The sequence below is a fragment of the Pleurodeles waltl genome, chromosome 1_1 (genome assembly GCF_031143425.1).
Source record: "Pleurodeles waltl isolate 20211129_DDA chromosome 1_1, aPleWal1.hap1.20221129, whole genome shotgun sequence".
In the NCBI taxonomy this organism is placed as follows: domain Eukaryota; kingdom Metazoa; phylum Chordata; class Amphibia; order Caudata; family Salamandridae; genus Pleurodeles; species Pleurodeles waltl.
The window spans coordinates 1,010,808,117-1,010,834,700 of NC_090436.1; the positions used below are offsets into that span (position 1 = coordinate 1,010,808,117).

At 48.4% G+C, this 26,584-nt stretch overlaps 1 protein-coding gene across 1 annotated transcript in view; it reads left to right on the top strand.

Annotated features, from left to right (window-relative positions):
• The window catches only part of LOC138245986 (general transcription factor II-I repeat domain-containing protein 2-like), a 107,537-nt gene extending 97,781 nt beyond the window's left edge, over positions 1–9,756 (top strand). Inside the window, 1 exon segment of the mRNA XM_069200151.1 lies at positions 8,014–9,756. Coding sequence (XP_069056252.1) covers positions 8,014–9,756 — 1,743 coding nt within the window.
• The last annotated feature ends 16,828 nt before the right edge of the window (positions 9,757–26,584 follow it).

Here is a 26,584-nt window from a genome sequence, read left to right on the forward strand (position 1 = left end):
CAGAGGTTTACTGAAGACTGGGTCTGAGGGTTCTTTTTTATACCTGGGGCCTCCGTTGAAGTAGGTTAAGTTTCTAGAAAAATCTCTTTCAATTGCTTGAAGTTTTCTGCTTCCCCTACCTTGCCTCCAGGCTGGCTGCATGAACACTGCAGTGGAGAAAGAAACCTTTGTGGGAAGGCAGAGCACAGTTTATTCAGTTGCAAGTGGGGCTGTACCCAGTTCTGCCCCACTCCCAGTCTGCCTGTTGATGGCCCGTCCATACACACCTAAGCCATCTATTGTGTGGCTCTCTGGCAGGAAAAAAAAACAGTGTCCAGCTGTCAGCTACACATAGTCATGTTAGTCAGGAAGAGACTGCAGGCACCAAATAGTTTGAGCAGGAAAAGTGTAACTTTCTAAAAGTGTCATTTTCAAAATTGTAACTTAAAGTCTGACTTTACCAATAAAGAGAGCATTTAATTAAAATTTTTCAGACACCAAACAAACATGTTTAGCTATTCCCAATAATAGGTTAGCACTTATTAAATGTAATAAGGCAACCCAATGTTACCCAATGGGAGTGGTAGGCCTCACTGTAGTGAAAAAGTAATGTAGGGGGTTTTCTCTATCAGGACATGTAAAGCTTAAAAATACATGTCCAACATTTTATTTACATGCACCCTGACTTATGGGCTACCTAGAGCCTACTTTAGGGATAATTTATTTGCAATAAAAGGGGGGGTTTAGGGCTTGGCACATAGGTTATATTGCCAAGTTAAATTGACAGTTTAAAACTGCAGTCAGTCTACAATGACAGGCCTGGAACATTTATTAAGGGGCTACTTAAGTGGATGGAACAATGCCCAATATTAGCATTTAATTTGCAGGCCATGGTTTTATAGGATACCACTTTTCTAGGGACTTTTTATGTACACTAAATATCCCAATGAGGTGTAAGCCAATTTTACCATGTTTTAGCGTGAGGGTATGAGCACTTTAGCATTGATTAGTAGTGGGAAAGTGCAAAGAATCCTACAGCCAGCAGTCCAGGCAAAATGTTTGGGGGAAGACCAACACAAGGCTGACAGCTCTAACGATTTTCAAAGAAGAATAAATAAATATAACTCACTGTGGCCATATTCTCAGGCAATTTCAATACTTCTCCCCAACTCCCTGACCTCTCCTATACCTTCTAAAGAAATAAGAGCAAATAACAACACCTTCCTCTTTTCCTCCATTCACTTGGAACCTCCATCTGTTAAGGGTGCCCTATTGTTGCATTAAAGAAGTGGTGGCTACCTTTCCTCAGATTACTAGGTCTTGGTCTCTTGTGTGCCTGTTACAGTAAGGAGTAGCCCTCAAAGGGTGCTATTCATGTAATAGCAAAAAAGTAAATAGTTGTTTCCATATTATGTTGAAAGATTTCACTTCATTGTACTTTGCTTGTGCGATTTCCTTCATGCCTAAGATGTGCAATTGCTTTGCAGTCATGTATCCGTGGATTCAAAAGACTCCACATTGATAGAAGATGTTCATAGGCATGAGGGAGCAAAACATTCCTCTAAGTTAATGCCAGGTAACCTCCAGCATCCATCAAAGGAGATTTCTCACTGCAGTTTTAGGTACAGACATTTCTGTAATGTCTGCTTTGGCTGTGTGAATTTCCTTTCAAAAGAGGTGAATGTTACTCCACCCCCAGAGGTTTAGTGTTAATGTCCCTAACAAAACCCAGTGCTTGATTTGGAAAATAATAAGTGTCCGTGCATAAATCTCTGCTCCAGCAGTGCTATTCAAACTTAGTGCACCAAATACCAAAGCTGTGTAGTCTAGTTCTCCTTCTTTCCCATTTCTGTGTTTTTCTCTCTCTTGCTCACATTCAATATCTGATGAGGAAAACCAAGGGCTCGTGCCCACATATGGGTGTTGGTCGCCCCACCGGCAACTACTGGCTTAAAAAAAACTCACGGCCTCTCACACAGGTATCTAATCTTAAGGTATTAATCTGATTAAGTCATGTAGAAGTCAGGAGTCATATATTCAAACTTTCACCTGCTATTTCTCTACCCTGTGCATCTGTGATATTCTTAAATACATTGTGCAAGTTTATTTTATATTTTGTATCTGTAACTCACTGTCCAATCTCATCTTCCCAATTAATTTGGTAGTGGTGTTTGCCCTGGGTGTACTTTTCTATCAACCATTTATGAATTCCCAGCACCAGTTGAGAATCACAGTTTACATTTCATAAGTTGTCACCTCCTAGTGTCTAAAACAAATGGATCTTCTATAATATATCTGGTGCTCATGTAAAGTGCTCCAATGCCCCTGTGCTGTGTATGTAAAACTGTAAAAACGTGGGTACCCCTATCAGCCCTGCACACAATAAAACAAGATGCTGCTTGGATTTCCCAGGAAAAGTAACTAAGATTGATTCCAGAGACATTGCTAAGAGCTTATTATTTCCATCCATCATTTCCCCAAGAAATCACAGGCCACAACCTTCTATTTATATATGTGACAATGAATCATGTGGGAGATGTGGTAAACATTCTGAGTTCTCTGATTGATTTCTGTGTGGGAGCAGAATACATACCTACAAAATCTTATAGACACCCCAAAATTATTGCCTTCAGAGATTCTGCTCTGGCAGTACTAATTTGGTGTTAAATAACAACCTCCTAAACATCAGACCCAACATTAATTTAGCAAAGTTATCAAATAGTAACTCGGTTCATTCAATAACTAAGGGCCTGATTACAATCTTGGCAGATGGAATACTCTGTCAAAAATGTGGCAGATATTCTGGCAGATATTCTGTCTGCCATACTACAACATCCATGGGATGCAATGGGATTGTAATATGCAGACAGAATATCCATCATGTTTGTGATGGAGTAACCTCATCTGCAAGATCATAATCAGGCCCTTAGTTCTAAATCATCGAAAATGTAAGGGTTTTTATAACAAAAATCTCAAGTTAAGCATTTCAAAGAAATATATGATAAATACTTTGAAAGGTTCAAGTACAAAGTACATAGTCAGAAATCAGAATCATTCTAGGTCCCGATGAACAGCAGAAATCATAAGAAGAGCAGACTGCATCCCAAGAGGAAAATCAAAGATCATCAAGTAAATAGACAGCATCCCAGGTAGCTAAGGAAAAGTCTCTGCTTCACCCCCAAAAATCAAGGGGTTTTTATATACATTTTATGAACAGGTAATAAGCAAAAACTGCAAATTCAGCATGGTATGACTAGTGATAGCACATGTTAGGCAAATCGGAATACAGATTATCATACTATAGCATATAAAACTAACCGATATTTAAAAAAAGCTCTAGCAGCTTCAATGCTGTTGGTCTCCGGAGATGCACACCACAATATGACATTTTTTTCAAACAAAGACTCATACACCAGTGTATGTTAGTAGGTCTCTTAGGAAAGTACTATGGAAATGTCCTTGGGATTGAAAAATTCAGTACACAAAGAAAGTTTCATTCATGATGCAGGCTCTATAGGGAAAATAACCAGTTACGTCACAGTGTCCTGTGATCTGCAAAGGCTATGAGGAGAGAAGGCACACAAGGGGACATTGATTGGGAGGGCAAATGAGAAGGAGCAAAATTAACAGATCACCAATACAGTATACACATTAATAAAAATGATGTGACAAAACCACTTCTCAACGTCTAATAAAGTGCAATTTTACTATTTCAGCATTTATGACTAAAATTAATCATAAAATCATTAGTATTCAAAATATTTTGTCACCCAAAATGCACACAAAAAAACAGTTCTCCCCTCTCTGATTATATTTATGCTCACTAAAAACACAATAATATTCTTTGTTAATCAGCCACCAGTTAGTAGACACCGTCATCATCTTCAATTCCTTTCAAAGGTTTTCCTTTGCCAGTTTCATCTGATTGGAGACATGATTTTAAGACTCTCTCTTATTCCATCTCCATTGATCTTTTCCTTTTCTATAATCTGTTTTTACGCTTTTTTTGTTTTTCTATCTACTAGTCATACATTCAGAGAATTTTTGCAAAAGAAACACAATAATTGAACAAATCACTATGAGTATTTCAGGTGTTAGTGTGGTTTTAAAGCAATTGCATCTACATTTTCAAGCCATTCACCAACCTTATCAAAACTTTTCCCTGACTCACTAAACCATGAACCTGCTGTTTCCCATAAGCCAGGTTCTTCAAAAGTCTATGGGCCTGTTTTAGATATTGGTGGACGGGTTACTCCATCACAACGGTGATGGATAATCTGTCCGTCGAAATCTATTTCTCATAGGAAATAATGGGGTTTAGATTTTGGTGGAAAGGTTATCTGTCTGCCAATATAAATCAGTGTCTTGAGCTCGTGGAAAAGATGAATTACATTATTCACAAATAATCAATAACTCTACTATTATTGGCTATAAATGTGCAGCATCTTTTAGCTATAACCATCTTACAGACTCCGCCCTCTCTCGCCAAGTGAATAACTAATGCTAAACAATTTTGCATAACCATATCCTAATAGCTACCATTTCTACATTTACATGCTTAAGTGACCCAGCTGTATCTCCGCCAGCCTACCTACAACTGTAGATAAATGTCTAATTTCCACATCATTAATTTCCATTTCTACAGAAGGAACTATAGCATCTAACTTATACAACTACTTGTTTAAAACTACTCTTCACTCATATGATACACTCTAAGAAACACTAAAGCTAAATAACATGAACCAACCTGATTTCTTGTCAAATTAAAATAAGCAGTTTTCTCAGACATAATGCGTTCCCCTCAAAATTGGTTTGCTACTTTGTAAATAGTCTCCACTAACTTCTATTGAGTTCAATCACACAGACTTTCTATCTTTTCTCCCTTAGAATAAATATGCCTTACCATCCACAACTCACCTCTCCTTTCTTTTTCCATTCTCAATCTAGGATGTAAACTCGACAATTTGAATTCCTCGACTTCTTTTATCTGCTCTAATGCCACTTTCTGGTCTTCCCAGTTTCTCACAATATTTACTCTTCTCTCATTGTATACTCTAATAAAATGATACTTCTCACTACTCAAAATACACACATAACCTTGATCAGTATTAGTACCATACTTGTTTTGACAATAATTCTCAAAAATGCACATTTTTTAATTTCTCTCTTGTCTTCTCAGATAGGCAAATTCTCTAAAGGCACATTAAAATCAGACAAATAAGAAGAACAAACTTCATTATGATAAAAAATAACGGCCTGATTCACAAAGGTAAACTTATACTCATGTCTCTGCAGTCGTAAACGTACTATTAAATCTGTGTTTGCGAATACCAAAACAAATGTAAACTTACAACAAGCATGTGCAATGCAATAGGTCCTGCAGTTGTGAGAGTTAGAGCTCTTATATTGGCAGTGTAAATGACAATCTTTTATCTATGTGGTTTGGTTTCAGAGTGTAGTGGACATGTGTGGTGTGGAGTTGAATTAGGTGTGTTGTATTGGAGTATGTTTGTGTAGTGGAATTATGTGCCTGGTGAGTACATAGGGGTGAGAGCGCCACAGAACAGATAGAAAGAAAGCTAGAGAGGGATAGGGAAATTTTGCTTAGGAAGTGGAGAATGAACTTGAAACAGATGAACACAAAGAGTGTGTTTAGCCAGAGCTATTGCCTTTGCCAATGTCTTTAACCCCATGAGTGTCCTGGATGAGCTGATCTCGCCTTCTGCCACAGCGCTGCTGGGCCGAGGGAAAGATCAGCTCGTCCTTCTCCTGGCCCACCCCACTCCCCTGGGCAGGGATGGAAAGGAGAATTGCTTCCCCAACCCCCCCCCCCGGGAATCTAATGATGTCAGTGCTGACATCATTAGAGGAAGCCATTTGCTTCCAGCGCAACGAAGGAGAAAACGGTGAGTTTCTCCTATGGCTGGGGAGGATTTACTTTGGAAGAGTCATTGAGGGAAAGGAAAGGCCTTTCCTTTCCCTCAATGTCTCTTGCAGCATTCCCGATGCCTGATCACACTGCGATCGAGCAGCAGGAATACCCACTTGACACCAGGGATTTGTTTTTCATATGTTTTGTGTTGCGGGGAGCGGCCCCTTGGGCAAGGGCTTTGAGGGGCAATATGCTTTATGCCATTTCTGCTCACCTTGGGGGCAGGGCAGGCTATTATTTTTAGGCTGATCTGCCCCTAAGGGGGCAGAAGCCACCAAGACACCAGGGATTTTTTTAGTTTAGTTTTTTTTGTGTGGGGGTGGCCCCTAGTGCAAGGGTCGCCCCCCCAAGGCTGGCACACACATGTTGGCCATTTCTGCCCCCAAGGGGGGGCAGATTGGCCTATTTTGTTCAGGCCCATCTACCCTAAAAGGGCAGAAGCCACAAAGACACCAGGGATTATTTTGTTTTATGTTTTTTTTGTGTGGGGGCGGCCGCTTGGGCATGGGTAGCCCCCCAAAAGGGGCACTTGACTGTTGGCCATTTCTACTCCCCCACCCCTTGGGGGAAGATCAGCATATTCTTTTAGGCCCATCTTCCCCTGAGGGGGGCAGAAAGCACTAGACACCAAGGAAATCTTCTAAATGTTTAGTGGCAGGTGTTTGTCCATTGGCGAAGTATTTGTATTTGCGATTATAATGGTTTATTTCTCCTTTTTGTTCTAGTTCAAAGCTTTTGCTTCTTTTGCTGTGACTCAGTTTTGGCAGTGGTTGACCTGTAGTTTGGGTAGTTGCATGTTTTAGGTAAGAAAAAACAATTTACTCCAAAAGAGTATTATTGCCATGCATGAATGACATTTTTGTATGTGGTGTACTAAATGCAGGATTGTGTGTGAAATTTTCCTTAGATTTGTGCACAATTATATTTGTGTTGTCTTCTGTCTAATTTTCTTTTCTTTTTAGTGGGATATCATTGGAGATTGCTGTGTCTGGGCAGAGTAGTTGCTGGTGAGTCTAGCTTTTTCAGGCAAGTGAGTGGTATAGTTTTTGAGTACATAACTGTGATTAAGCCACACTTTGTTTATTACTTATTTTAGACAGTGCTGGTTGTTGTTGGCACATTTGTCAAGTTACTTTCTTAGAAAGGATCATGGCTAGGCACAGGGTGACCGCTCAGCAGGTTGTTGGAATGCTTTTTGAGTCATCTTCTGACCATGATTATGAGACAGACTCTGCATCTGAGGCAGAGAAGGAAGTGTGAGATTCTGGCAGTGAATGTTCTGTCTGACGGCAATCTTCTGATGAGGAAGCCACTCTCAGTGCAGATAAATGGCCTGTTTTAGAGGAGGACACTTATGTGCCAATAGTGCAGCAGCCTGGGGCTGAAAGGTTTCACATTGGAAGACCTGAACTCTGGGTTTACCCAAACATGAAGCAGCCAGAGTTGCTTGCCTTTACTGGTCTCATGGGGTGTAGAGTCAATACAGAAAACCTTTTGCCTATCAATTTCTTTCAGTTGTTTATGGACGATGTATTTTTGGAAGGGATTGTTGAGCAGACTAATTTGTATGCTGAGCAGTATTTGAGGTTCAATAGTGCCAGACTTAGGCCACACTCTAGAGCACGGGTGTCGAACACAAGGCCCGCGGGCCGAATACGGCCCGCCAGACCTCATCATGTGGCCCGTGTAGCCGCCGCCGGCCGCCAGCCTTCACCTTTTATTCTCGCTTTTTTTTTTGACACAAGAAAGCCGCCTCTTCAGCGCATGCGCGGCAGCCTACAAGCCAGAGAACGTCTGCCCTCTAGCGGCGCCGGCCGTTCTACACAGGAAGCCTCCACTTTACATGCATTCAGGAAACCTCCACTTGTTTTTATATTGAGTGCATGCCATCCTGTGATGTGACAGATCCAACGGCTGCCTGAACCCTTCTCTCCTGTACTGTAAGTACGTATGATGTATGTGAGGGGAGGCGGGGTCTGCTTATTATTCTGCTTAAAAGTCTGAGCGGTAAACTTTGGATATACTGACCACTTCCGTGTCACTTTACAGTGGTATAGGGACCATAAACTACAATCAAATAACCCAAAAATGTCCAAGAAAAGAAAAGGTCATTTCAGGAGAGATGGGAAAGTGAATACATGTTTGTGATTAATGGAGACAAGCCGGTATGTCTTATTTGCTATGAGGCAGTGGCAGTGATGAAGGAATACAATTTACGCCGGCACTTTGAGACCAAACATGGAGCCAAATTTGCTAACCTTAGCCACCAGGAAAAGCAACAAAAAGTCCAAGAATTAAAAGGTAGCCTGCATTCTCAACAGAATATTTTTGCAAAAATGACAGCAAAAAATGATGCAGCAGTGAAAGCCAGCTATCTTGTGGCTGAAGAAATTGCGCGAGCTTCAAAGTGCTTTTCAGAAGGTGCATTTGTAAAGCAGTGTATGCTGAAGGTATGTGAACAGGTGTGCCCTGAGCAGAGACAGGCTTTTAACAATGTCAGCTTGTCAAGAAACACCATCACAGACCGAGTCAGGGACCTAGCCTGTAATCTTAAAACAAAGTTGGCTGAAGAGGCATGCAGTTATCTGGCATTTTCATTAGCTGTTGATGAAAGCACTGACAATACTGATACAGCTCATCTAGCTATTTTTGTAAGAGGTGTGAAGGAAGACTTGTCTGTCAGTGAGGAGCTCTTGGATGTGGTCACCATGTATGGGACAACAACTGGGAGGGACATCTTCAATGCAGTGGAGGAATCCATAAATAAAATTAAATTACCTTGGGAAAAGTTGGTGGGACTTACTACTGATGGCGCTCCAGCAATGTGTGGAGAGAGAAATGGCTTGGTTGGACTGTTAAAAGAGAAAATGAAAAAAAGTAATTGCCACACGCCGCTGATAACTTATCACTGCATTATCCACCAAGAAGCTCTGTGTGGCAAGGTTCTGCAACTGGATAACATAATGTCCACAGTCACGAAAACAGTGAATTTTCTGCGTGCATGGGGTCTGAATCATCGTCAGTTCCAACAATTTTTGAAGGAGGTGGGCATGGAACATACAGATGTGCCATACCATACAGAAGTAAGGTGGCTGAGTAGGAGCACCGTTCTCAAGAGATTTTTTGAGCTTTTGGAAGAAATTACTCTTTTTATGCAAAGTAAAGGGAAGCCCTTGTCAGAACTGTCAGATCCAAACTGGCTGTGCGATTTTGCCATGTTGTGTGACATAACAGAGCATTTCGCCCAACTGAATCTGAGGCTGCAGGGCCGCAAACAAGTCATAACCTCAATGTATGAGGCAATAACAGCTTTCCAGGAGAAACTGCGCCTATGGAAGTCACAGCTTGAAAAAGACAGTCTTGCCCACTTTCCTATCTGCTAGAGCATCTCAACCTCATTCCCAGGTACTTTTTCATGTGCTCGATTGGGTACCAAAGTGAATCGGCTGATTGATGAATTCAATCGATGCTTTTCTGACTTTAAAGAACAAAACTTAACCTTTACCAGCTTTGCCAATCCCTTCAATATCGATGTTGACAGTGCACCACATCACCTTCAAATGGAATTAATAGAACTTCAGTGTAACAGCAGCCTGAAAGCGAAGTTCCAGGATGCGACAGTCGACGACTTTTACCGTCTCCTCCCCCCTGCTTTGATGCCACAGCTCCGACTTCAAGCTGCACGTGTTCTGTCCATGTTTGGGAGCACCTATCTATGTGAACAGATGTTTTCAGTCATGAATCTGAACAAGACCAAGCTCAGATCACGCATCACTGATGATAACCTCCATGCTGTTTTGCGGATTGTACAAGACCTAACGCCAGACATCGATGGACTGACCTGAGGAAAACGATGTCAGCCATCTAGTCAGAAAAGTTAAAAAAAAAGTTAATGCCTTGTGTTTGCCATATGTGTAATAAACAGTGTTTGGCAATATTTGTTTGTTTAAAAAAAAAATACTGTCTGTTACCAAAAATCAATTTTCAATAAATTGTACAATAATTGTACATTTGAATATCTACTTGCCATTATTCTGACTATGTTTCTGCTTTCAGAGCTAGTTATTACTTACATTATTACAAAAAACAGTAATAATTGAATGCAGTGACAATAATTTATGATAATAAAGAGTGGACACATAGGGGGTCATTCTGACTCCCGCCGGGCGCGGTCACCGCGCGCCCGGCGGGAGCCGCCAAAATACCGTACCGCGGTCGAAAGACCGCGGCGGGTATTTTGAGTTTTACCCTGGGCTGGCGGGCGGCCTTCAAAAGGCCGCCCGCCAGCCCAGGGGAAAACGACCTTCCCACAATGAAGCCGGCTCGTAATCGAGCCGGCGGAGTGGGAAGGTGCGACGGGTGCTACTGCACCCGTCGCGTATTTCACTGTCTGCTATGCAGACAGTGAAATACAAGCGGGGCCCTCTTACGGGGGCCCCTGCAGTGACCATGCCTTTGGCATGGGCACTGCAGGGGCCCCCAGGGCCCCGCGACACCCCCTACCGCCATCCTGTTCCTGGCGGGCGAACAGCCAGGAACAGGATGGCGGTAGGGGGTGTCAGAATCCCCAAGGCGGCGCAGCATGCTGCGCCGCCTTGGAGGATTCTGACGGGCAGCGGAAAACCGGCGGGAGACCGCCGGTTTTCCTGCACTGACCGCGGCCAAAGCGCTGCGGTCAGAATGCCCTAAGGGGCACCGCCAGGCTGTTGGCGGTGCTCCCGTGGTCGGTGGCCCTGGCGGCCACCGGCCGCCAGGGTCAGAATGACCCCCATAGTCCTACAGATACAACCGGCCCTTTGAGGTTGACCAAACTGCTGATGCGGCCCCCGATGAATTTGAGTTTGACACCCCTGCTCTAGAGCTACCCAGTAGATTCCCACAAATCTGGAAGGGGTGAAAATGTTCTTGGGTTTTACTTTTTTATTGGTCTACTAGTCCCTTGATGGCAACGGCTATATTTCTGCAAACATGACTCGTAATTAGTACTTGCTTCTTCTTCGGATGCCGCATTTTGTTGATAATGCTTTAGCCTTGCCATGAGATCACCCTGATTCTGACTGTCTTTTTAGGATAAGGCCTGTCCTTGATAATTTTGTAGATCAGTTTTCAGAGGTCTATGTTCCAGGGAAAAAAATATCTGTAGATGAGTCTTTGGTCCTGTTCAAAGGCCGTTTGTTTTTTAGGCAGCATGGGCCAGATGTAGCAAAGACTTTGCGACTCGCAAACGGCAAAAATCGCCGTTTGCGAGTCGCAAATGCGTCTTTGCTATGTTAAAATGCATTTTGCGAGTGGGAACCGACTCGCAAAATGCATTTCCGACTCACAAATAGGAAGGGGTGTTCCCTTCCTATTTGCGAGTCGCAATGCTATGCATTTTCATTTGCGACCGCGATTGCGGTCGCAAATGAAAGCGCAGTTACCATCCACTTGAAGTGGATGGTAACCCAGGCGCAAATGGGAAGTGGTCCCCATGGGACCCCTTCCCCTTTGTGTCTGGCAAAAAAAATAATTTTTCAGGGCAGGCAGTGGTTCAATGGACCACTACCTGCCCTGAAAAATACCGAAAATAAAGGTTTCGGTTTTTTTTTCAAAGTGCAGCTCGTTTTCCTTTAAGGAAAACAGGTTGCACTTTGAAAAAAAAAAGACTGCTTTATTTAAAAGCAGTCACGGACATGGTGGTCTGCTGTTTCCAGCAGGCTACCATCCCCGTGAGTGCCCTGAATCGCTATGGGGTCGCAAATTGCGACCCACCTTATTAATATTAATGAGGTGGGTCTTTGCGACCCCATAGCGACTCGCAAAAGGTGTCTGAGACACCTTTCTGCATTCCAAATTGTGAGTTGCAATTTGCGAGTCACAGGGACTCGCAAATTGCAACTCGCAATTTGGAACATTGTTACATCTGGCCCTATATTCCTAGCAAGAGCGCACGGTATGGAATTAAGATGTATATGCTGCCTGAAAATAGTACAGGATATGTGTATAATTTCCGGGTCTACACTGGTAGGGATTCCAGCATTGAACCCCCGCTGGTTGTCCGCCCACTTTTGGAGTTAGTGAGAAAACTGTGTGGGAACTTGATAGACGACTGAAGGTCACCATTTGTACCTAGAGAACTTCTACATTGGAGTGCAATTGTTCATGGAATTGCTCAGAGTCGAAACTGTTGCTTGTAGCACAATCTGCTCTAAGCGTAAAGGCTATCCAAGGGAGCTTGTGTGTAAAAAACTTGAGAGGGAACAGTGCAGTACCTTGCGTAATGATGAGCTGCTAGCTGTGAAAATTGCAGACAGAAGGAATGTCTACATGCTGACTAACATCCATGATGAGAGTACTCCCCTTGTGACTGTTTGGGGTCAGGTTGCTGAAGTGCGCAAACCTGCGTGCATTTTGGACTACAATAAGCACATGGGTGGAGTAGATAGAATAAATCAGAGGTTGGGACTCTACACTTTTGTTCGTAAGTCTTACATTTGATATAAGAAGTTAGCAATTCATCTTTTACATTTACCAAATTGTAATGCTTTTATTGTTTTCAATGATTGGTCCCGGGAGTCAAAGATGAAATTTGTTACATTTTAGGAGTCTGTGATAGAACAGGCAATCGTTCCTAGAGAAACAGTGGTGGAGGATGTGACTAGATTGAAAGATCACTCCTTTCCTGATCACATTCCTCCCACTCCCAAAAAAGACTTTCCCACTAAGAAATGTAGAGTCTTTACCAGAAGAAGTATCCGGAGGGAGACTCTTATGTACTGCCCCGATTGTCCTTCTAAGCCTGTGCTGTGTCTGGCCAGCTATTTCAGAAGTTATCACACCCAAAAGAATTATTGGGAACTACTGTGAGTATAAACTGGCCTTTCTAAGTTGTTTTATATTTTTTGTTCAGTTTCACGGTTGGCGTTACTGGGGGTTATTCCAACTTTGGAGGAAGTGGTAATCCGTCCCAAAAGTGACGGTAAAGTGACGGATATACCACCAGCCGTATTACGAGTCCATTATATCCTATGGAACTCGTAATACGGCTGGTGGTAAATCCGTCACATTTGGGACGGATTACCACCTCCTCCAAAGTTGGAATAACCCTCACTGTCACATATTTAGTTAGAGCTTTTGGGGGTCATTCTGACCTCGGCGGTAAAATGCCCTTACCGCCGGTCATAAGACCGCCATAACACCGCCGCGGCCGCGGTCAACCGCCACAGTCATTCTGACCCACAACGGCCAAACCTCCAAAAATCCGTCCTCCACTGCAGCCCGCCACATCGGCGGGCAGCGATAAACTGGAGATGACCAAACCTCCACCGTCACGCCAACAGAAATACGCCCATGCCATTACGACCCACGAATCCACACGGCGGTCATTCAAACGCGGTATTCCATTGGCGGTACACACCGCCGCGGTCAGAATACACACACATCACCAAAACACAGCCACATTGGACAATTTGAAATACACACACCTGATACACATACACACACCACTCCCACACAATCAACCAACTATAAAACACACACCCACATCACCCACAAACCCCTGCGACCCTAATTACTGAGAGAAGGAGAGAGAGACACAGCAGACAATCCATAGCAAGACACACTGAGGCACACTACACCATCACACACACCACATAGTAGCACAAAGCACCACTCACCAACACACTCCTCATCACATACACCACCCCACACCTCACCCACATCACCCCATGGCACCCCAAAGGCACCCACGCTTTTCGGACCAAGAACTCCGGGTCATGGTGGAGGAAATCCTAAGAGTGGAACCCCAGCTCTTCGGCTCGCAGGTGCAGCACACCAGTATAGCCAGGAAGGCGGAGCTATGGCAGCGGATCGTGGAGAGGGTCAACGCGGTGGGACAGCATCCCAGGAATAGGGAGGACATCCGCAAAAGATGGAACGACCTACGGGGGAAGGTCCGATCGATGGTCTCCAGGCACAACATCGCGGTCCAGAAGACTGGCGGCGGACCCCCACCCACCCCTCCCGAATTTACATCGTGGGAGCAAGAGGTCTTGACCATCCTGCATCCTCAGGGCCTCGCTGGAGTAGCCGGAGGAATGGACTCTGGTAAGTCCCATCTCAACTACTATATCCCCCCCACCCCACCAGCATGCCAACCCACACCCCCACCCTCACCCCCAACCCCCCAGCACACATCCTCCCTGACAATGTCTCACCAGCACAACCCACCCATCCCAACACCAACTCCTGCATGCCAACACAAATCATGGGCACCCATCACCTAAGCATGACCACTGCACTAACCCCTCCCCCCCACTAAATACCCTCACAACACCTCCCTCCAGGGAATGCCTGCACTGGGGGACAAGGGCACCCACAACACGCATGCTATTGCACACACAGAAATAATAACCAAACTCTCTTACCCCATGCAGGACCCGAACGACAACACACCAGCCAGGAGGGTCCAGAAGTGTCCATCCCACCACCGGAACAGGCCCACACTGAGGATAGCAGCTCTGTCGACAGTGAACCTGATGACCAGCCCGGACCATCGGGGACCTCTGGGCAGTCGGTTCCCCTCAGGCAGCCACAGGCCACACCAGACCCGACCCCCTCTGCCGACACCAGCACAGCTCCCACCCAGCGGGCCCATGCCTCTGTCTCTAGGACAGCTCAATCAGCGGTGTGTCTGCCACTACAGGGCACCCAGGCTAACCCAACAACAACAGGGACCTGGGGGCAGTGGTAGCGGGCACACCGTCCAGGGGACAGAGGCCGGGGGAAACCGGGCAGCTCGGAGGGCTGCTGTGCGACAGGGGGGGGAGGAGAGGCCCAGGGAACCCACTCTCCAAGAGGCCCTCACCACCATCATGGGGGCATACCACCACTCCCAAGAGACGATGGCGACGGTACTGGCCAGGTTCACGGAGATCCAGGCACAGCAGGAGGAACGCTACATGGGGTTCAGGGAGGAGCTGAGAATCATCGGGACCGCAATGGGGACCATCGTCCTGGCCCTCAACAGGATAGAAGAGGCGTTGCGGGACCATGTGGCACCACACAGGGCCCCTGTCACTAGCCCGGACCAGGAACAGCCTACCACCTCCGCCGGCGCTAGTGGACAGGAGGCCCCAACACCACGGCAGGCCACCAGAACCCCACCTCCTGCTGAAGAACAACCACCCCGTAAGAGGAGCCTGAGATCCAAAAAAAAGACAGAGTAGGATGTCAAGACCCCCGCCAGCAGGACATACCCCCTGAACTCTTCCCACTCTTCCACATTGCCACCCTGTCCAACCATGAACTGCCTCTGCTCCATCCTTCCACAGGCAAAAGGACAATGCACCTGTGAGACTGAGAACTGGACTCTGCCATGGACATTACTCCACCCCCACCCATCACCCTTATAATCACATGTACCAATATCTAGCCCTGTAAATAAATCACATATTGCACACAAATCAGTTCAATATCTGTTCTGTCAATTAGTGATGACAACATACCAATGTCAATACGCTGTAGTTCATGGGCAAACCAAGCAGAAGTCAGGCACTGCGTCATACAGCACTGAGAAGGGAAGGGAAAATAAAAAATTACCCAAAAATATCTGGTGGGAACTACAGAAAGTACAGATGCAGGAGGCTAGAAGCAATTGGGAAATGGCGTGGGTGATTCTTACCTGGGTGTTACTGGAAATACTGTTGTATCACTCTGTCCCTATTGTCTGTGTCGTCCTCTGAGTCTTCCTCCTCTTCACTCTCCACAGGCTCCACGGCTTCTACAACACCACCATCTGGACCATCCTCCTGCAGGAAAGGCACCTGGCGTCGCAAAGCCAGGTTGTGAAGCATACAGCACGCCACGATGATATGGCACACCTTCTTTGGTGAGTACATTAGGGATCCACCTGTCATATGCAGGCACCTAAACCTGGCCTTCAGGAGGCCAAAGGTTCGCTCAATCACCCTCCTAGTACGCCCATGGGCCTCATTGTAGCGTTCCTCTGCCCTTGTCCGGGGATTCCTTACTGGGGTCAGTAGCCACGGCAGGTTGGGGTAACCAGAGTCACCTATTAGCCACACACGTTGTCTCTGTAGCTGCTCCATCACATAGGGGATGCTGCTATTTCGCATCACATACGCGTCATGCACTGACCCTGGGAACTTGGCATTTACATGGGAGATGTACTGGTCAGCCAAACAGACCACCTGGACATTCATCGAATGATAATTTTTTCTGTTTCGGTACACCTGCTCATCGTCTTTTGGGGGTACCAAAGCCACATGGGTCCCATCAATGGCACCAATGATGTTGGGGATATGTCCAAGGGCATAGAAATCACCCTTCACTGTAGGCAAGTCACCCTCCTCGGGGAAAATGATGTAGCTCCGCATGAGTTTCATCAGGGCAGACAACACTCTGCTCAAAATCTTAGAAAACATAGGCTGAGACATTCCAGATGACATGGCCACTGTGGTCTGGAATGACCCACTGGCCAAAAAATGGAGGACTGACAAAACCTGCACCAGAGGGGGAATCCCTGTGGGTTGGCGGACATCAGGGCTGGCTCCAGCTGGGCACACAGTTCATGGATAGTGGCACGGTCAAGTCTGTATCAAAGTATTATATGGCGCTCTTCCATTGTCGACAGGTCCACCAGCGGTCGGTACACGCGAGGATTCCTCCTTCTCATCGCAAGTCCCAGCGGACGGTGCCTAGGAAGGACAACATGGAGCACAGAGTCAGCCAAACCACAGGTACGTACAGACAGCTTGCACAGTTAAAGAATGGCAATGGGTTGAAAGGCGTGTATGTGTGGCAATGCAAGGCCTAGGCCTGTGTGTCGCAGTCAAAATTAAGCCATGTGGGCCCTTGAAATGGCGGCTGCCTGACCTGTGAAGTGGGACAATGGGACAATGGGATGTGAGGTCAATGCGCTGGCGGGGCACACCGTGGCGGTAGGCGGTCGAAGACCGCGGCGCAAAGCCGCATTGGTTAACATTGAAGCCTATGGGTTTCAGGAGCCAATGACGAAGTGCGCCGGCGGTCGCGGTACGCACCGCCGCGGTACGCACCGCCGCGGGCGTGACCGCCATTTTCTATCTGCTTAATCACTTGAGACCTGATCATCCACAGGAGAGGACCTATACTGCAAGTGCTGCTGTGACCTCGGTCTGGAAGATACAATGGCTGCTGCGACTGGGGAAAGGGAACCTGCCTTCACGTCTGAAGAGTTGGAGAAGCTCGTGGATGGGGTCCTCCCCCAGTATGCGCTACTCTACGGTCCTCCAGACCAACAAGTGAGTACACCGGGTGCTAATGGAATGGGCTATGCCTGTGTGGATTGGGGTGGATGTAAGTTGGTGGGGTGGGGGGCGAATGAGGAGTGCAACGCCCGACAGATGAGAGCATGTGCCATATGGCAAAGTGGGTGGGGGGGGGGCAATTACATCTAACATGCAGGTCATTGATGATTTCCTCCTTTCCACCCTGTACATGTCTAATAGGTCAGCGCCCATCAGAAGATCGAGATTTGGCGTGCCATCGGCAAGGAAGTCCGGACCTTGGGGGTCCACAACAGGCGGGGCACCCACTGCCGCAAGAGGTGGGAGGACATCCGCCGCGGAACAAGGAAGACCGCAGAAACACTGCTGGGGATGGCCTCCCAACCTAGGAGGGGTGCCAGTCGCACCATGACCCCCCTGATGTCCCGGATCCTGGCGGTGGCCTACCCTGAATTGGATGGGCGCTTTAAGACATCACAGCAGACACAAGGGGGTGAGTATCAGCACATTCTCCTATCTTTCTGCGCAGTGGAGGCGTCTGGGTGGGGGAGGAGGGCTGTGGGTGACATTAGGCCAGGGCGCTTTCTGTAGTGTAGTCCTCTCCCTTAGGCATGGCCCTGTGCCCCCGGCCCCCACCTCTGTAGGGTGACAAGTACAGCCATTGAAGGTCCAGCATCTCCCATGTGCGCGTTTGACGTCTCTTGGCCTGTTGTCTTAGTCAGTAGTACTGAGTAGTGTACCCCGAATGCGCGGCTTAGTGCATTAGGCACCTGTGTCTGTCCTCTCCGCCAACGGTGTTGACATTGCATGCACTCAACCTGGTCTTCTTTTTTCTCCCCCCACCCTTTCTCTTCATCTTCTTGTGCATGTGTGCATTAGCATCATCAGGCGGAGGAGATATGGCATCGGAGCACGAGGGAGCTGCAGGACACAAGGCCCCGGTGGGCCCAGGAACAGACACCGAGGGCACCAGTGATCCGGAAGGCGAGGGGAGCACCACGACGGGGACCGCTGGTGAGAGCAGCGAAAGCGACACGTCCTCGGATGGGAGCTCCCTAGGGGTGGTGGCAACATCCGTGCCCCCCGCCTCTACAGGTACAGCCGCCACCCAGCGCACCAGCCCCGCCCTCCCAGCAGCCCCTCAGTCTTCGCTCCGTGCCGGTTCGCCCAGGAAGGTGCGCGTCTCCTTCGCCCCAGGCACCTCAGCCCCTGCCCCTGTTGCCCCTGCTGCCCTCAGTGCGGAGCTCATTGACCTGGTAAGGACGCTCATTGTTGGGCAGACGACCCTTTTGAATGCCATCCAGGGTGTGCAAAGGGAGGTGCAACAGAGCAATGCGTACCTGGAGGGCATTAATTCGGGTCAGGCTGCCCAACAACAAGCGTTCACTGCTCTGGCCTCAGCACTGACGGCAGCCATTGTCCCTGTTTCCAGCCTCCCTCTTCTGACTGCCTCCAGCCTGTCTCTGTCTCCTGTTCCTCAGCCTATCCCATCCACACCATCAGACCAGCCTGCACACACCTCAACACCCAAGAGCAGCTCATCCAAACACAAGCACCACAGATCCCGCAAACACTCACCCGAGCAACACCCAGATGCAGACATGCCAACAGCCACTGCCACCCCTGTGTCCCCCTCCTCCTCGTCTCCCTCCTCCCTCCCTGTGATGTCTACACTCACACCTGCATGCACCCCAACATCAGCCAGTGCTTCCATCACCACCTCACCCTCCAGTACAGTCCACACTCGTGCAGTCACCACCCCCACTGCCATGTACACGTCCCCTGTGTCCTCTCCCACTGTGTCTGTCACCCCCTCTTCCAAGACACACAAACGCAGGCAGCCACCCACCCAACAGCCATCCACCTCACGACAGCCTACAGCACCAGCACCTTCACCCAATGACAGCACACTTGACTCTCCTACAACCACCTCCTCTACCTCCACTTCCATCTCCACTTCTCCTACCCTTTACCTTGGCCCTAAAAAACTTTTCCTGGCTAACCTTAACCTCTTTCCCCCCGATGACCTCCCCCATCCATCTTCAAAGAGTCCCAAGAGCACCGCAGCCACCACCAGCCCAGCTTCGGGTGTCACTGTTGTGCCTGGGTTCTGGAGCCCACCCTTTGCCAGCAGTGACACATCGATCAGCAGCAAGGACACGTCCAGCCCCCCCCCCCGGCAAGAGGACCCGCAAAAACAAGGACCGCCGTGCGAGGACCGACAGGGCTGCCCCCAAGGAGCAATGTGCGGCCACTTCACCACCCACACCATCTAGGGGAGGCAAGGGCCCGAGAGCCCCATCAAAGGAGCGGAAGGGCAGCAGGAGCGCGGAGAAGGTGGACCCCACATGCCACATCCCAGCTGGGAAGGAGGACACTAAGGAGGCCAGGAGTCCGTCCCCGAAGGGTCCAGAAACGTCACGGTCCGAGGGCGACTGAGCAGGGAGTCGAGGCCAGGTCTGGCTCCCTTGACCTGCTGGATGAGCACCGCTGAACAGGGCCCGCGGTGCAGAAGAGCACCGCTGAACAGGGCCCCGCAGTGGAGAAGAGCACCGCTGAACAGGGCCCCGCCGTGGAGAAGAGCACCGCTGAACCGGGCCCCGCCGTGGAGAAGAGCACCGCTGAACAGGGCCCCGCCGTGGAGAAGAGCACCGCTGAACAGGGCCCGCGGTGCAGAAGAGCACCGCTGGACAGGGCCCCGGCGTGGAGATAGGCACCGCTGAACAGGGCCCGCGGTGCAGAAGAGCACCGCTGAACAGGGCCCCGCCGTGGAGAAGAGCACCGCTGAACAGGGCCCGTGGTGCAGAAGAGCACCGCTGAACAGGGCCCCGGCGTGGAGATAGGCACCGCTGAACAGGGCCCGCGGTGCAGAAGAGCACCGCTGAACAGGGCCCCGCCGTGGAGATAGGCACCGCTGAACCGGGCCCCGCCGTGGAGAAGAGCACCGCTGAACAGGGCCCCGCCGTGGAGAAGAGCACCGCTGAACAGGGCCCGCGGTGCAGAAGAGCACCGCTGAACAGGGCCCCGCCGTGGAGATAGGCACCGCTGAACCGGGCCCCGCCGTGGAGAAGAGCACCGCTGAACAGGGCCCCGCCGTCTCAAGCACCGCTCCGCTGGGCCCCGCCGTCTCAAGCACCGCTCCGCTGGGCCCTTCCTCTCAAGCACCGCTCCGCTGGGCCCCGCCGTCTCAAGCACCGCTCCGCTGGGCCCCGCCATCTCAAGCACCGCTCCGCTGGGCACTTCCTCTCAAGCACCGCTCCGCTGGGCCCTTCCTCTCAAGCACCGCTCCGCTGGGCACCGCCGTCTCAAGCACCGGCCCGCTGGGCCCTTCCTCTCAAGCACCGCTCCGCTGGGCCCTTCCTCTGAGGCACCGCTCCGCTGGGCCCTTCCTCTCAAGCACCGCTCCGCTGGGCCCTTCCTCTCAGGCACCGCTCCGCTGGGCCCTTCCTCTCAGGCACCGCTCCGCTGGGCCCTTCCTCTCAAGCACCGCTCCGCTGGGCCCTTCCTCTCAAGCACCGCTCCGCTGGGCCCTTCCTCTCAAGCACCGCTCCGCTGGGCACCGCCGTCTCAAGCACCGCTCCGCTGGGCCCCGCCGTCTCAAGCACCGCTCCGCTGGGCCCTTCCTCTGAGGCACCGCTCCGCTGGGCCCTTCCTCTCAAGCACCGCTCCGCTGGGCACCGCCGTCTCAAGCACCGCTCCACTGGGCCCCGCCGTCTCAAGCACCGCTCCGCTGGGCCCTTCCTCTGAGGCACCGCTCCGCTGGGCCCTTCCTCTCAAGCACCGCTCCGCTGGGCCCTTCCTCTGAGGCACCGCTCCGCTGGGCCCTTCCTCTCAAGCACCGCTCCGCTGGGCACCGCCGTCTCAAGCACCGCTCCGCTGGGCACCGCCGTCTCAAGCACCGTTTATGGTTCACTGTGCCCACCATGCCTCCTCCTTGACCAGTGGAGACTGTCATCCACCTGATGGACTGTGGCTTTGCACTCCCCAGGATGGTCCAGTGGGCAGCCCACCCACTGTAGAGACATTGAGAGACTGTGGCTTTGCCCTCCCCAGGATGGTTCAGTGGGCAGCCCACCCACTGTAGAGACATTGAGAGACTGTGGCTTTGCACTCCCCAGGATGGTCCAGTGGGCATGGTGGCTCCTCGTGGATCTGGCGTCGTGGACTCATGTGGCTGTGGTGCCCCCCCCTTCCCTTCCCCCTGAGGTGCCTGTAGTTTTTACATCTGATGCCCCTGCAGTGTTCTCTCCAAAGGACTCAGGTCTCCTGTGTGGGCTTTGCCCTTGTTTCTCAAGACTTTGGCCCACGGACATGCTGAATTCGTAGGATGTGCAGGACTTGGTACTTCAGTTATACACTGATGTGTATGTCATTAGTTTTGTTGTGGATATCTTTCATGGTTGTACGCTAATTTTCTGGAGCTTTTTGGTACATAAATATTTATTCCAAATATGATTATGTCCTAGCATTTTTCAGGGGTGTTTGGGTGGTGTCACTGTGACTTGGTGCTCTGCATTGGTGAGTACATAGTTGGGGGGGGGGGGTCGCATATGTGTGTGCCCATAACCTTTCGTCCTCCCCCTCCCGTGTGTCGTAGGTGCAGTACTCACCGTTGTCGTCTGCGCCGGACTTCGTACTCGTGGTAGATGAGAAGGTAGACGAGAGCAGGTAGGATGTTTAATTCGGGTTCCATGCTGTCCTCCTTCCTCCTGGAGTGCGTAGTGGTGAGCGTTTTCCCGTCCGTAGTCTGTTTCCGCCGTGTTTTTATCGGCGGTGCTCCCGCCCCGGAAAAGGTGGCGTATTGGTGAGTTGTAATAGTGTGGGCGGTACATTGTCTGCCGCCTGTCTGTTGGCGGTGACCGCCGCGCTGTTTGTTTGTACCGCCGTGGCGATCGGAGTGTTAAGGTGGCTGTCTGTGTTGGCGGTTCCCGCCAGGCTCAGAATCCCATTTTTTTTACCGCCAGCCTGTTGGCGGGTTGGCCGCCGCTTTAACACCGACCGCCAGGGTTAGAATCACCCCCTTTGTGTTTGTAGTTTTGTACTTACTTATAATTAGTTAGTGTTTTCTTTTTTGTTAAAAAAAAAGTGATGGCGGCGTGCGTGGAGTGGAGCTTGGCTGGTCGTATAAATAGTGACACTGCTAGCCAAATACCAATGGCTGGTGTGATTCCTGTGTCAGGCATGTGGGTGTATGCAAGTAATGGGCCCTTAAATGACGCTGCCTGTTGATACGAGTGTTGTAATGTGCTGGGCCCGCGGCTGGCGACTTGAATGGTCTTGTGCATGTCATGCATGAAAGGTGTGTGAATGGGCTATACAATGGTTGATGCCTTGATGTGGCTTTACAGCTCACGAGCTGTGAATCATTGGTTCTGTTTTTTGGCCTTTCAGTTGTTAACAGTGCATTTAATTTTTGAGAAATCTCTTGTTCATAAAATTTGATCTATTGAGCCATCACTCACCCTTGTGCCAAATCCAAACAGTATGTGTGGTAAAATTAAAAATGAAAAAACCTGCTCCGCTGTAATGAGGCGTTGAAGCACACCTGTGACATGCTAGGGCCCGTATTTATACTTTTTGACGCTAAACTGCGCTAACTCAGTTTAGCGTCAAAAATGTTTGCGCCGGCTAACGCCATTCTGAAGCGCCATGCGGGCGCCGTATTTATTGAATGGCGTTAGCCGGCGCAAGCAGACCGGCGCGGCCTGGTGTGCGTGGAAAAAAAACACGTACAAGAGGCATCGCCGGTGTAGGGAAAAATGGCGTTAGGGCGTCTTAAAAATGGCGCAAGTCAGGTTGACGCTAAAAAAATTTCTTAACCCGATTTGCGCCATTTTTAACGACGCCCAGATGCCATTTACATGACTCCTGTCTTAGTAAAGACAGGAGTCATGCCCCCTTGCCCAATGGCCATGCCCAGGGGACTTATGTCCCCTGGGCATGGTCATTGGGCATAGTGGCATGTAGGGGGGCACAAATAAGGCCCCCCTATGCCACCCAAAAAAAAAAAAATGTATACTTACCTGAACTTACCTGAATGTCCCTGGGATGGGTCCCTCCATCCTTGGGTGTCCTCCTGGGGTGGTCAAGGGTGGCAGGGGGGGTCCTTGGGGGCAGGGGAGGGCACCTGTGGGCTCATTTTGAGCCCACAGGCCCCTTAACGCCTACCCTGACCCAGGCGTTAAAAAGTGGCGCAAATGCGGGGTTTTTTGCCCCGCCCACTCCCGGGCGTGATTTTTGCCCGGGAGTATAAATACGACGCATTTGCGTCGCCGTCATTTTTTTAGACGGGAACGCCTTCCTTGCATCTCATTAACGCAAGGAAGGCGTTCACGCAAAAAAATGACGCTATTTGACCATACTTTGGCGCTAGACGCGTCTAACGCCAAAGTATAAATATGGCGATAGTTTTGCACCGAATTTGCGTCGAAAAAAACGACGCAAATTCGGCGCAAACGGAGTATAAATATGCCCCTAGGTGTCTCGGGTGGGACCCCAATGATCAAGCATGCCACCAACTAGGTTGGTGGGTGAGGGGTCTTTTTAGCATAACCTAAGGCATTTCTTTTCATAATTTGAATGTTTTGAACATCACTCAAGGACGTGGATCTATCAAAATGATCTATTACAGAACTACCAGTTTTTGCAGGAGGGGGCAACTGTGTTTTTGGCCCTGGTGTGGCAGTCATCTAGGGAAACCTACCAAACTCAGACATTTTTTTAAACTAGACACCTGGTGGAGTCCAGGGAGGTGTGGCTTACGTTGCTCTTCAACATTTTCTTACTCAGACTCCTCTACAAACATCAAAATTGGCTTAAAAAAGCACATTTTCCTCACTTTTCTTTGTAGGATCACCAAATTGGCACAAATTTCCTACCCAGTAACAGAACCTAGTGAGAGTGCCACAAGTTACCCCATCCTGTGTCCCCCCAGGTGTCTTGTTTTAAAAAATGCACAGGATTGGTAGGTTTTCCTAGGTGCCGGCTGAGCTAGAGGCCAGAATCTACAGGTAGGCACTTTGCAAAAAACAGGTCAGTTTTCTTTGGGGAAATGTTATGTGTCCATGTTGTGTTTTGGGGCATTTCCTGTCACGGGCACTAGGCCTACCCACACAAGTGAGGTACTATTTTTATTGGGAGACTTGGTGGAACGCTGGGTAGAAGGAAGTTTGTGGCTCCCCTCAGATTCCAGAACTTCCCATCACCAAAATGCAAGGAAAAAGTGATTTTCTGCCAAATTTTGAAATGTGCAAAGGATTTTGGCTTTCTCTATGTGCCGGCTGAGCTAGAAGCCAAAATCCACAGCTAGGCACTTTGCCAAAAACATGTCCTTTTTATTGGGGAAAATGTGATGTGTCTATGTTGTGTTTGGGGCATTTCCTGTTGTGGGCACTAGGCCTACCCACACCAGTGAGGTACCATTTTTATCGGGAGACCTGGGGGATTGCTGGGTGGAAGGAAATTTGTGGCTCCTTTTGGATTCCAGAACTTTCCATCACCGAAATGTGAGAAAAAGTGTTTTCTTTTTTTGCCAACTTTTGTGGTTTGCAAAGGATTCTGTTTAACAGAGCCTGGCGAGAGTGCCACACATAGAAAAAGCAAAAACAAGGATAAATAAAAGCATTTCTTCTCATAGTGCCATTCTAAGGCCACCCCTGGGGTGGCATTAGTTTTTGGCACTGACACAGATTTACAAATTCTTGTAAATCTGGGGCAGTGTCAAAAGCAATGGATGTTGTGGTGAAACGCCCACAGCAACAATCATTGCACCCCCCTCTGCCGCAGAAAACTGTGGGGCAGGGACCCATATTTACAAGGCGGCGTTAACCCACAAAACGTGGCTTAGTGCCGCCGTGTAAATATGGTGCAGTGCACAGCACCATCAGAGCGCCACAAAAAGTGACTCTACTGTGGTGCTAGGGGCATGTAAATATGCCCTTAAGGCTTACTCTCAAACTTGTACTGACATTGATTCACCAATGTATAGTCAATCAACAGTTTCATCATCTTCTTCTTCTGGAATCGAAGCTAAATACACCCACTCAGATGAGGCATATTTTTGATTTGGAATTCTCTACCTTGTGACCTTGGTTACTGGTGATTCACTTTCATTAGTTTCAGAATCTATTTGTCTCTCAGGCTTTTCTCTTAGTACACAATGTGCTCTTTTGCATGTTCTCTTTCTTGGAATATCTTCGTCATCCTTTTCTCCTTCAGCAACAATCTGTCAGGGTTTCTTTACTCTCCAAGGAACTTTGACTCAAATTTGAACTCAAACTTGAACTTTGAACTTGATCAGCTTTGACTTTGTCTGCTCGGTATACTTTGAATGTCTTTCATCTTGGAGTCTTTGTAACTTTTATCTTCCTCTGCAACATTTCACTGCTTGGATCAGAGACTACCTCTTCTTGCTGCCCTTTGTACTTTTATTTTTGCGCTGTAAAAGTTTTTTACTGTGATTTCGACCTTGATTCTGGATGTTAGAAATTTCAGGTTCTTCATCAAAACTTTCACTAACCTGAAACTTCACAACCTCACTTAGCATTTGTTCCTTGTCTTCACCAGTTCCTAACTTTTCACCCCCCAACAGATTCACACTGAAAACATGAGCATTACTCTGAACTTCCCTTTACAAGCGACTCTGTGTACCAGATTCTACATCAGCTGATTTATCCACGATTTTGCCTGATCTCACTCTCTTCAGGTGAGCAGTGTAAATCTACTGAGGCACACAGCACGCTTTACAGCAGAGTTTGTCGTCAATATTACCTAGAAAGGACCCTTTCAATGATCCTCTTGTTTTTCCTAATATGTTTACAGATAACAACCTAGTTGCCAGGGTTGACATCAATATCTCTTGCTTCTTCTAATACCACAAGTATCTATTGAAAGACAGATTTCACCATATCAGCCAGACCTTTGCAATAATCTAGCATGAAGTCATCTTTTATCGAAAATAGTGCAACTGAGGGAACATATGCAAGCCTCATTGCTCTGCCTATGATAATCTTATGGGGTGATAATCCAGTCTTATTGTCAGGACTGTTTCCTAACTTCATTAAAACAAGAGGAGGGGAATCAGGCCACTTTACACCAGTTGAAGCACAAACTTTCATCAGTTTGTTCTTGAGATTGCCATTGGTTCTTCCCACATTCCCTAACAATTGTGAATGATACAACAATGAAACTTTTTGTCTATCTTAAACACTGTGCAAATTACTTTCAAAATCTGATTTTTAAGATAACTTCCAATATGCAGCTATCAGTCTCAGTAGAAGTAGGAAGACCAAATCTAGGAATCAATTCCCTCAACAGTAATTTAGCAACTGTAAGGCTATGTGATCTCCTCGTGGGATATTCCTCAATCCATTTAGAAAACAAGCAGATAATTCTCAAGATATACTTT